Below are 12,741 nucleotides of genomic sequence, written 5' to 3' on the forward strand. Positions count from 1 at the left end.
TTTTAAAGGTCTTATTAACATAATATTTTTTAATAAAATCAGTTGAACAAACTATCACATTCATTTTGACATTTGTAATCAATAACAAAAACAACCTTAATTGTACGTCCCGTTGTTTCAACATAACAATAAGTAGACAAGTAGACTTAATGAAAATCTGTATTAAAATACATAAACTAAACATTGAACGTCTAGCAGTATAATATTGCTGTGAAATATCTATAAGTAAACACTATAAAACAATTTAATTAAACAAGTTAAACACTTTTAGTTTATTAAAGTTTATTCAGGATTATTATAAACATGAGGTGGTTTAGATAAATAGGTTTTAGTTTATTTGTTTACTTCTGTCTCGCGATCAATTCTCTTGATTTTAAGGTAAATCAACAAACCACAGCAGTTGCTTTAAACAGTAGCAGGTTTTGTCGTTTTTTAAACTTACCCCAAATTAAAGTCTCTATATTTTCATCCATGCTAAAATAAACAATACAACATTAATACTTATAAATAAATACGAATCCAGTGTGAAAACAAATGAGAAAACCTGTTAAAAATATTGTTATTAAATGTAACGTAATGTTGTAATGTAGCACCTGAATCAAAGAATTTAAGTCAATGTTAAAGTATTCTTAAGTAATGTTAGAACTTTTTTTTATTAGCAATGTAGCTAAAAAGGCTTAACAGGTGAATTAGCAATGTAGCTAAAATGTAGCTAAGAAGGAAAGAAAGAAAACAAACTATCAAACTGTTCTTTTTTTTTAATCTATTAGCTCATTTTAAACTATTCTTACCTTGTTTTTTTTCAATTTCAATTTTTTAATTTCAATAACAATATTTATATTTTAAGATGAGTATTAGGGCCACACAATTTTTATTTTACTACCTGATTAAAGTCGGAGGAAAATACTTCATAACGAGATTAAAGTCATACAAAATACTTAATTTCGAGATTAAAATCATAAGAAAAAGCTTTAAAATCATACTGAAGTTTCGAAGTATTTTATAGGACTTCATTTTGAGATTAAAGTGGTATAAAATACTTTATAACGAGATTAAAGTCATACAAAGTACTTCATTTCGAGATTAAAATCCTAGGAAAATACTTTAAAATCATACTGAAGTTTTGAAATATTTTATATGTCTTTATTTCGAGATTAAAGTTGTATAAAATACTTAATTTCGAAATTAAAATCATAAGAAAATACTTTAAAATCATACTGAAGTTTTTAAGTATTTTATACAACATCATTTTGAGATTAAAGTGGTATAAAATACTTCCTTGCGAGATTAAAGTCGTACAAAATACTTCATTTCGAGATTAACATCCTAAATAATACTTTAAAATCATACTGAAGATTTGAAGTATTTTATACGACTTTATTTTGAGATTAAAATCGTACAAAATACTTCATCACGAGATTAAAATCATAAGAAAATACTTTAAAATCATACTGAAGTTTCGAAGTATTTTATACGACTTCATTTCCAGATTAAAGTGGTATAAAATACTTCATAACAAGATTAAAATCATAAGAAAATACTTTAAAATCATACTGAAGTTTTGAAGTATTTTATACAACTTTATTTCGGGATTAAAATCGTACAAAATACTTCATTTCGAAATTAAAATTATATATATATATATATATATATATATATATATATTAAAGTTGTCAAAAATACTTTATTACGAAATTAAAGTAGTAGGAAAATACTTTAAAATCATTCTGAAGTTTTGAAGTATTTTATACGACTTTATTTTCGAGATTAAAGTTGTATAAAATACTTCCTTGCGAGATTAAAGTCGTACAAAATACTTGATTACGAGATTAAAGTCGCACAAAATAATTATTATGAAATTAAAGTCTTAAGAAAATACTTAAAAATCATACTGAAGTTTTTAAGTATTTTATACGACTTCATTTTGAGATTAAAGTGGTATAAAATACTTCCTTACGGGATTTAAGTCGTACAACATACTTTATTACGAGATGAAAGTCGTCAAAAATACTTTATTACGAAAATTAAAGTCGTAAGAAAATACTTTAAAATCATTCTGAAGTTTTGAAGTATTTTAAACGACTTTATTTTCGAGATTAAAGTTGTATAAAATACTTCCTTGCGAGATTAAAGTCGTACTTTCATCTCGCTGTTTGAGTGGCCTTAATACTCTGTCGTACTATTTTCAGTCAATATGTTTTATTTTCCCGTTATAAATATATGGATGTAACTACTAATAACAAGGTTGTAGAATCGTTGCTAGAGTAAAAGCACATCTGTAGAGTAAAAGCTGATCTGATCCAGCCTTACACCCCAGCTCGGGCTCTGAGGTCTGTGGATCAGAATCTACTGATGGTTCCTGAACACGGCTCAGGACCAGAGGAGAGAAATCTTTTCCGGCTGTTGCTCCTAAGCTTTGGAACGATCTTCTCTCTCTTTGCGCTTGATGGATCTACTGACTCCTTTAAGAAACACCTTAAGACGTTTTTATTTGTTCAGGCTTTTCCTTGAATTTCTCGAACTCCTGTGTTGTTCTCAGTATTATCTTGATCTTTAAAGTATGTACTTTTTTGAGTATTGTTTTGATTGTCTAAGTGCTTTGTGAACCTGGTCTCGAAAAGCGCTATATAAATAAATATTACTTACTTACTTACTTACATACTTGTTAAAAGTTAATGGTTCTTCATCTCTTAATCTGGACCATAAAGTCACGCGTTGAGACTCCGATCCGGTCCGAAGGTGAGCCTCTAGTCCAGGGTGTCGGGCTCGGCGTCCATGCAGGTCTCCCAGGGGTTGCGAGGCATGTGCGGCATGGAGATGAGGAGCAGGCCGACGCCGCTGAGGATGAGGAGGGTGAAGGAGGCGCAGGCGCAGGTGAAGGACCAGGAGTAGTAGTACTCGATCCAGACGGTCTCGTCGCTGTCGATCATGCGCTTGACGGACTGTCGCATCACCTCCACCGAGATGATGATGCACAGGCCTGAGGCACAGACACGATCAGGATCCAGTGCTCGGCGCTCGACTGGTAATGTCTGGTGACAATATCAAGTTGAATCTAAAAGACTACGAATTCAAAAATATTGAAGTCACAACAAATATTGTTTAATTATTGGGATAAGAATATCCAACTGTATGTGTAAAACTACAATGATACTGCAGTTTTCAAGTAGTACCCGCGAAGGCGAAGAACATCCCGGCGGGCCGGAGCAGGTAGTCCCGCCCCTTCCCGAAGGAGAAGATGACGGACAGACTTCCCAGGATCATGAAGAACAGGCTGAAGATGGCGATGGCGGCGGCGGAGATGTTGTACTCTGAGGAGAACATTAATATACAATAATGATACTTTAAAAATGGAATTATATATCCTCTTAATTGGGTGAATGTTTTTATTGAATTGTTGCACTATATTCTTTTAATGTTTTCAAAAGGAATATATATACAGTATATATATATATTCTTTTTTTTTACAGAGTTTGAAATTTTATTCCTAATAGTTTTAGTTTTATTAGACCTTTTAAATTCAATGCTTTGAAATCCTTAATAATGGATTGACGTGCCGTTGCTTCGTCACATGATGGTCTGCGTGTCGCGTGATTGGCTGAAAGTTTGATCAAGTATCTCGGTGCTCTGTTGGTTTTGTCTGGAGACTCTCTTACACCAACATTTTTATACTGAATTTAAAAGACTACAAATTGAAAGACGTTTGATTTAGACATTATATTTTTGAATTATTTAAATAAGAATATAAAACTCTGAGTAAAACATGCATTCAATTAAAAATCTATTTTTTTAATTAAATTATAAAACTATAAAGGTTTTAATCTAGATGTCATTGAATTCAGAAATGAATTAAAAAAAAGAGAAAACATTTGCTAAAGTAAAAAAATAAGTTGCTAAAAAAACCAAAATTCAAATATAAAAAGTTGCTTCAATCAAAAAATGTTTTGCTTTAATAAAAAAAAAAAAGTATAAATAAAAATTTACTTCTACTGTTGGTTTTGTCTGGTGTCACTATTATACCAACATTTTTATATTGAATTTAAAAGACTAAAAATGGATAAACATTGGATTTAAACGTTTTATTTTTTAATAATTTAAATTAGAATATTAAACTATGTTTAAAAAAGGCATTTACTTTGAACAGATTCGATTTTTAAAAATTACATTTTAAAAGAAAGCAAACTTTTAATGCAGATGATTATTATTGAATTTAATTAATACATAGAAACAAAATAAACCTTTAAAATAAATATGATTTAATGGATCCAAACAAGACCGATCTAAAATTTTCGCAAATGTCGGCTAAAACTTTACAAATCTAAAATATTTCATCACGTTTTTCTTGCCACTGCAAAATGAACAGTTTAACACAAATGTACTTATAGATATAGGGTCTTGAGAAATATGCAGTTTTTCTCTTTGATACTAGCGATATTCAACAATACTTTTATCACAGTTATTTATGGTTTATATTTTAATAAAGTGCATATAAAATAAAAAAAATCGATTATTTATTTATTTTTCAATTGACAGTTTTTCATTTTTGTTTTAAAACAAGTTAAACATTTGAAAGCGGTCAATATTGTTCGGCGCCACCTGAAGGTAAGACTCGTGAACACGTGGAGGTGAAGCTGCTGGAGATAAACTCGATCTTCTTCTTCTGCTTCTGACTCCGACTGTGATTCTCAACGATTCCTCGGAGCTTCCTGTTCCATCTCAGACCCCCGACCGTGAAGCCGACCGAGGTCTAAAATAAACTCTTTTGACGCGGGTCACTCTGCCGGTCTTCAGCTCAGTTTCAAATCCTTTATTTTACATCATTTTAACAACATTTTTTATTAGTTATTTTCTTTTCACCACTTAAATCCGTCGCTATTTAACTATATCTGCCACACATGCTCTACAAGTAGCATCTGTCTCTCAAATAAAACTGTTTAATTTAATTTATTATGTAAACTGTTTTATTGGCTTAGTTGAGTGTCATTTTTATTTATTTATTAATATTTATTCACCAAATACATTTCAATTAAACTCCATGTTTCATATTTTCAGAAGTTAAACTAATGACAGAAACTCAAAATCCTATAATAAAGTGTGATTAACTACACATATACTGAACGAAAACTACTTTGATTTACTGTATACATATACAGTACCCTGCAAAAGTTTTAGGCAGGTGTGAAAAAATGCTGTAAACTATAATATATATTATTATCCATTTACAAAATGCAAAGTGAGGAAAAAAAGAGAATCAAAATCAATATTTGTTGTTTCTACCCTTTGCCTTCAAACCAGCATCAATTCTTAAAAGTACATTTTCACAAAGTCAGGGGTTTTGTAGGATTGAAGTGTTTGATCAACAATTACACCAAACCGGTTCTAATGATCATCAATTCCACAAGTAGTTGGAACACAGTCATGAAGAAGTAAGAAGATACAGATGCATCATCAAGGTTTCTCCCAGAAAAAGATTTCAAAGCAGACTCTGGTTTCAAGTCGTTCTTTTGAAGAAGCACAAAGAAACGTTGAAGATCGTAGACGCCGTGGTCGTCCATGGAAACTTGTGCAGCAGATGAAAGACACATCAAGATTATTTCCCTTCGAAATCTGAAGATGTCCAGCCGTGACATCACCTCAGAACCGGCAGAAACCAGCAGGACCAGGTTCACCATCTACTGTCCGGAGAAGTCCGACATGGAAACAAGACCGAGCGAGTCAACTATGAAAGACCAGTACTGTGTCTCAAATCACATACTACTCTTAGTATGCTAGAAGTTAGTATGCATCAGGATAGTGTACATACTAACTAGTACGCAAATTCTCCACAGATAGTATGTCTCAAATTAAACTCTGCTGCTACACACTAACAGGAAATGACGCGACAGCTTCTTCTTCTACTACTATTTAACGATGTTTCAACCAGCTGTTGGAACGCCATCGCCACCTGCTGGCAGCACGTTTTGCAACTTTGGAAAAAGAAATAAAGAAAAAATATGAGAATCTAAATAATCGCGAGATATTTAAGCTGGTATCAGCAGCGAAGACGTGTTTATCCTTCTACTGCTGCTGAAAATACACCTGTAAGTATATGAATATATATGCATTTATATATGACGTAACTTCCGTTTAAAACGTCACTAAGATGGAGCCGTTTAGTGTGGTTAGTGTCCATCGAACCATACTCAGTTTTGTGGGCATGTTAGTACGCCAATTTAGTGTGCATGGAGCACTAATTTCGCATACTAAGAATTGAGACGCACTAACGCACTAAAAATACTAACTTTTAGTACGCTAGTATGCGATTTGAGACACAGCACAGGAACTGAGGTGCAGAAAGAAATGGCAGCAGATGCTCTGGACTTGAAAATATTTGGCTTTAGCAGAAGTTTGTTCGCCGAAGAGTTCGAAGAATTGATGCCGTTTTGAAGGCAAAGGATTGTATTTTATAAAAAGTTTTTCATACTCACAAAAATGACAAAAGGTATATTAAGAGACTTAAATAGTCAATAAATAGTATAAATAAACACTGAAATATTCAGTTTCCACGTGATCTTTCTAACAGGAATCATGATTCTGTGGAGACACCGACCTTTCTGCGTCTTCACCTCGAAAACTTCGGCCTCTTCTCCAGACGTGAAGTGTTTGAAGTACGAGCAGTTTTTCGCTGCAGAGAAAAGAGATGAATGTCAGTGAAAAACATGAAGATCAAGCGTTTTTACAACCTTGACTTTTGTCTGTAGACGAGAGAAACTGAGGAAATAAAATCCTTTTATGATCAGCTTTTATCCACAGCAAGAAAAATATTCATATATTTTATATATATATATATATATATATATATATATGCACGTTTTTATTTATTTCAACTTAAATACATGAAAATAACGTGAAGTTTGAGTCAAATCTATATAAGTTTTACATTTTAATGTCGAAAAAAATGCTTTAATAAAACAATGTTTCGCTTCAATTAAAAAATTAAATTACATTTTAAAAAAGGAAAAACATTTGCTACAATAAAAGAAAAATCCATTTTAAAAGTTGCTTCAATTAAAAAATATATTTTCAATTATATAATATTTCAATTTATTATATTTAAAGAAAAGTTTGTATATAAAAAAATAGAAGAAAAAAATAATTGCTATAAAATAAGTAAAAAGAATAATTAAAATATATTAAATATATAAAAAACATTTGCTTTAATAAAAAAAAAAAAAACATTTTTTATTATCGATCAAAAAATGTGCTTCAATCAAAAAAATGTATTTTAAGATGATTAAAAATAATAACGAACAGTTGATATAATAAAGAAAACTAACTAATTCAATTCAAAAATATCTTGAAATAAAAAATGTGCTGCATTAAAAAAAAAAAAAAAAAAAAAGAATTATAATTAAAATAATTTTATTCTGTTGTTAATCAACTATCCTAAAAATAAAATAAAGTTACACTAAAAGTATCGCAGTCGGGGACCTTTTCAACTCCCTGAATCCGACCTGATTCTGGGGCACGAGCCACCAGTTGAGAATCACTTCATGGACACTAAAATAATAAAACAAAAGTATGTTTTACTTCAAACATCTTAACATGAAGCAACAACAACACAATTAAACTTCATTAAATGTATCTTCAATTCCATTATTTTAAATAATCACGTCACACTTGAGGCTCGGGAATCGGGGTCGAAAGGTCAAAAGCTTCTTCTCTGCTCTGATGAAAGTCATAAAGCAGAGGAGAGTGTGTGTGTGTGTGCATGTGCATGTGTGTGTGTGCGACAACACAGAGGAGATGTTTGTGAGCCAGGATGAGAGAGACTCACTAAAGAGGTTACCATAGCAACAGGCTGCAGGTCTGGACTGGTCCCGCCTATTTACCCACAGTAACGGCGTATCAGCGAGCGTGAGCACGTGCACACGCAAGTGTGTGTGTGTGTAAGTGTGTGTGTGTGTAAGTAAGTGTGTGTGTCCAGGTCGTGACATTATATTCTTTGTGTTATACGACGATGAGCTGTTGGATCGTGGCAGAACCTCTGGGAAATTATACTGTAGTGTCATGGAAACACAAAGTGAGTGTGTGTGGGTTAGTGTGTGTGAGTGTGTGTGAGTGTGTGTGAGTGTGTGAACTGGTGAATATTGGAGGAGGGTCTAAGTGCAGCCAGATGGGCAAATATATTATTTTCATTATCTCTCCTCCTGCAGCTTCACGGTGAGAAAAGGTTTGAATCTCGTTTAATAAAAACACAAGTTTCTCTTCTGGACGACGACAAAATCAACACAAACGTTTATTTCGAGGTGAATCGACGTCAATACGTGTGATTCGTCGTCAAAGGTGTGAAATAGTTTCAACGTGAGGCAAGAAACGCGTAAAGACGATCGTTCAAACTTGAGTTTTTATTTCTCGAGAGTTTGTTTGAAGGTCTTTTATTTTTTATGACATTGAAAGAAAAATCAACAAGTTTGTCTCAATAATGACCTTTTTTTCATGATTTATTTCTTTATTTTCTGTCAAATTATTTCTAAACAAAAGATCTAACTTTGTATTCTTGTATATTTTCCTTTTTGTCCATTTATTTTTAAAATATTAAAATAAAATTATCGTTAAATTAAATATAATATTAAATATAATTGAGAAAAACATGTTAAATGAAAAAAGTGAATTAAAACAAAAGAAAATACTTTAATAAAGAACTGTTTATTTTAAATAGTTGCTTCAATAATACAAATACATTTATAAAACTTTATTTTCAATAGAAAATGTTCAATAAAATCAAAAACTTTTCGGATCCAAAGAGAAGTTTCTTCAATTTAAACAATTGTTTAAATTAAATACAATATTAAATATAATAATAAAAAAAAAAGAGAAAAAAAGTACTTGGTACTCGGTTTGATCTAAAAAGTCGTTTTGAACAATAATTTTTCAACAAAAACGTCATAAAAAAATATAAGAAATTACTCTAAACTTTAAAATAAATCTTCAAAAAACAACTCTTGACTCTTGAGTTGAATAATAAAGAAACAGATCGATAATCTTCCGCAAATATATTTGAATATAATCTTTTAACTTTTCATTCAGTTCTTGCTTTAGAAGTCTTTCGCTGTCTTTTCAACACTGTGGCGTCACAACAGGATGATGGTTCAGGTGTTGCTCAAAGGTACGAAGACTTAGATTACATTTGATAAATGTCCACAAACATGTTAACGTCTGATCGAAGTCGTATATTTAGATTTTATTAAATCATCCGTCAAGAGAAGGATCGTGTGAACGTGTGAAGGTCGTCTTGTTGACCTTGAACTGTGGCTGATTCTTTAGTTCCAGATGTTATTGAAGACATGAGTGAGTCAACATGAACGTCCTCCTCACTCACTCGCCTTCTTTATTTACTGATACCGACAACTATAAATGTATTATTATTATTATTTATGATTATTATTATTATTGTTATTGTTATTATTGTTATGATAATTCTTACCATGTGAACTTTTGACAAACTTCTCTAACTTTTCACTTCCACACATGAACAAAACAGGTTTTTGAAATGTAGTTCAGAGGAACTGATGCAAGGTTTACTTGTGTTGCTGCAGTGAAGTCAGACGACAGTTAAGGGAAAGAAGAAAGTATTAAAGTCAAGATGTACATTTTTTGTGGGCACGCAAAACTTTTATTTATTTAACTTTTACGTGAGGACGGGAAAACTTTTACATTACGATACAAAAACTTTTACGTTAGGACGAAAAAACTTCATGTTAGGACGGGAAAACTTTTACTTTAGGTCGAAAAAACTTTTAAGTTAGGACAGGAAAACTTACGTCAGAAGGCAAAAACTTTTACGTCGGAAGGCAAAAACTTTTACGTCAGGAGGCAAAAACTTTTACGTCAGGAGGCAAAAACTTTTACGTCGGAAGGCAAAAACTTTTACGTCGGAAGGCAAAAACTTTTACGTCGGAAGGCAAAAACTTTTACGTCAGGATGCAAAAACTTTTACGTCAGGAGGCAAAAACTTTTACGTCGGGATGCAAAAAACTTTACTTCAGGACACGAACATTTTAACGTCAGGACGCAAAAACTTTTACAATAGGAAGTGAAAACTTTTTCTTCGAACGTGAAAACCTTTACGTTTGTATGCGAAAACCTTTACGTTTGTATGCGAAAACCTTTACGTTTGTATGCGAAAACCTTTACGTTTGTATGCGAAAACCTTTACGTTTGTATGCGAAAACCTTTACGTTTGTATGCGAAAACTTTTACGTCAGGACGCGAAAACTTTTACGTCAGGACGCGAAAACTTTTACGTCAGGACGCGAAAACTTTTACGTCAGGACGCGAAAACTTTTACGTCAGGACGCAAAAACTTTTACGTACATCAGGAAGCTAATACTTTTATGTTAGGAAGAAAAAACTTTTATGTACATCAGGAAGCTAATACTTTTATGTTAGGAGGAAAAAACTTTCATGTACATCAGGAAGCTAATACTTTTATGTTAGGAAGAAAAAACTTTTATGTACATCAGGAAGCTAATACTTTTATGTTAGGAAGAAAACACTTTTATGTTAGAAAGAAAAAACTTTTATGTACATCAGGAAGCTAATACTTTTTTATGTTCGGAAGTGAAAACCTTTGCATCCAATTTGAAGAAAAATCTCTTGTGATCGATTAACATATTTTTGACTTTCCAATAACTTTAGACCCTAAGCAGATCCTGCTTGTTCAGTTGCGACGACAGAAAGGGTTCTGGACTAGAATAACTCATCATTTAGTGACAGTTATTTGAAAAGACAAAGAAGAAGAAGATTCTCTCTCTTCCTCTGAAGTCTCTCAGTCTCTCGGGGGAAGAGAAACTTCTTCTTCTTCACTTCATTACTGAGCCACAGATCCTGAGGATCCGACGCTCGAGGCTCGAGTCGATGATCTTCAAATCTCTGTGATGGACTGTCGAGCACGAACACCAGGACAGAGTCTCCGGTAGAACTTGTGAGAGAACGAGAGATTGTGTTTTATTTAAAAAAAAAAAAAAATTAGCAATTAGTATTAAATACAAATTCTTAATAAATAAATGAATAGTATTAAATAGAAATTCTTAATAAATAAATGAATAGTATTAAATAGAAATTCTTAATAAATAAATGAATAGTATCAAATAGAAATTCTTAATAAATAAATGAATAGTATTAAATACAAATTCTTAATAAATAAATGAATAGTATTAAATACAAATTCTTAATAAATAAATGAATAGTATTAAATAGAAATTCTTAATAAATAAATGAATAGTATTAAATAGAAATTCTTAATAAATAAATGAATAGTATTAAATAGAAATTCTTAATAAATAAATGAATAGTATTACATAAAAATTCTTAATAAATAAATGAATAGTATTACATAAAAATTCTTAATAAATAAATGAATAGTATTAAATAAAAATTATTAATAAATAAATGAATAGTATTAAATAAAAATTCTTAATAAATAAATGAATAGTATTAAATAGAAATTCTTAATAAATAAATGAATAGTATTAAATAAAAATTCTCAGTAAAAAAATGAATAGTATTAAATAGAAATTTTTAATAAATAAATGAATAGTATTAAATAAAAATTCTCAGTAAAAAAATGAATAGTATTAAATATAAATTCTTAATAAATAAATGAATAGTATTAAATATAAATTCTTAATAAATAAATGAATAGTATTACATAAAAATTCTCAGTAAAAAAAAATGAATAGAATAAAAATAAAAATTCTCAATAAAAAAATAAAGTTACTTAAAGCTTAAAAGTTTCGATTTTAAAAAAAGCATCAAAACACATTTTACAATTATACAAAATCCCCCCCTAAATTAGCTCAAGTTAAACAATAGTTTTTACAATCGTTCCTTTTAGTTTATTTATGTGTAATAAGATTTGAAGTGTTTTTTTATTGAGGTAAAGAAAGTATTTTTTTTAATTATTATTATCTTTTATTTGATCAAGTTGATTTAATTGAAACATTTTCTTTATTTTAACAAAAGTTTTTTTTTCCCTAAAATGATATAAACTAAACCCATTGTTTTTAGTAGTATTAAAATGTTTGTAATTGTCATAAACAGTTAAATTGTACATCAATTAATGGGAACAAAATTTAATTTGGATAAAGTAGTAAAATTTAGTGAAGGGGAAGAAGTATTTTTCATTTAACACATTTTGAACAACTTTTTATTCAGTTGTAATTATTTAATAATTGATTAAAACAACTTTTTTGAATTAAAAATAAAGAGAAAAAAACTACCTTTATAGACATAAATGCTAAAATCAGATCTTTTCTTATATTAGCGCAAACAGATCGAATTATAAGAAAATTTGAGTTTAAAGCAAAACCAAAGTCATAAAATGTTGTTTTACAAACGACCCGTTGTTTTTAAAATACAAGTTTACAAACCTAATGATTCTAATCTTGACTTTGGAACCAACCCGAGACGAAACGACGCAGATATTCTCGACAACATCCACAGAACTGAGCTCGTACCTCCTGGTAAACTGATGGGGCCGCAACCTCTGCCCTGAGGATCCTCTTCCACCATGAAGATGCTCTTCTTGCAGAGTCTCCAGAGGCCGAAGTGAGCCGCCTCGCAGGTCGCGTTCAGCCGCTCCACCCGAGGACTGAGCACCGCCCAGTGGTCCGTCACCACCGCCGCCACCATGGCGCCCATGCCCACCAGGATCACCGCCGAGGTGACCTTCACCTTCGTCGCCTGCTCCTCGAACAT

The 12,741-nt window shown here is 31.1% G+C and overlaps 1 protein-coding gene across 1 annotated transcript; it reads right to left on the reverse strand.

The window, feature by feature from the left end:
* Window positions 1-2,747: 2,747 nt before the first annotated feature.
* On the reverse strand, window positions 2,748-12,741 carry cacng1b (calcium channel, voltage-dependent, gamma subunit 1b). The gene is made up of 4 exons (XM_087809382.1): window positions 12,501-12,741; window positions 6,590-6,664; window positions 3,174-3,311; window positions 2,748-2,980 (listed from the first exon to the last, which is right to left on the reverse strand). Exons 1-4 carry the CDS (start codon window positions 12,739-12,741, stop codon window positions 2,748-2,750), a joined length of 687 nt encoding a protein of 228 aa, XP_087665508.1.

Source organism: Callionymus lyra, chromosome 15 (assembly GCF_982586985.1).
Source record: "Callionymus lyra chromosome 15, fCalLyr1.hap1.1, whole genome shotgun sequence".
NCBI classification, from domain to species: domain Eukaryota; kingdom Metazoa; phylum Chordata; class Actinopteri; order Syngnathiformes; family Callionymidae; genus Callionymus; species Callionymus lyra.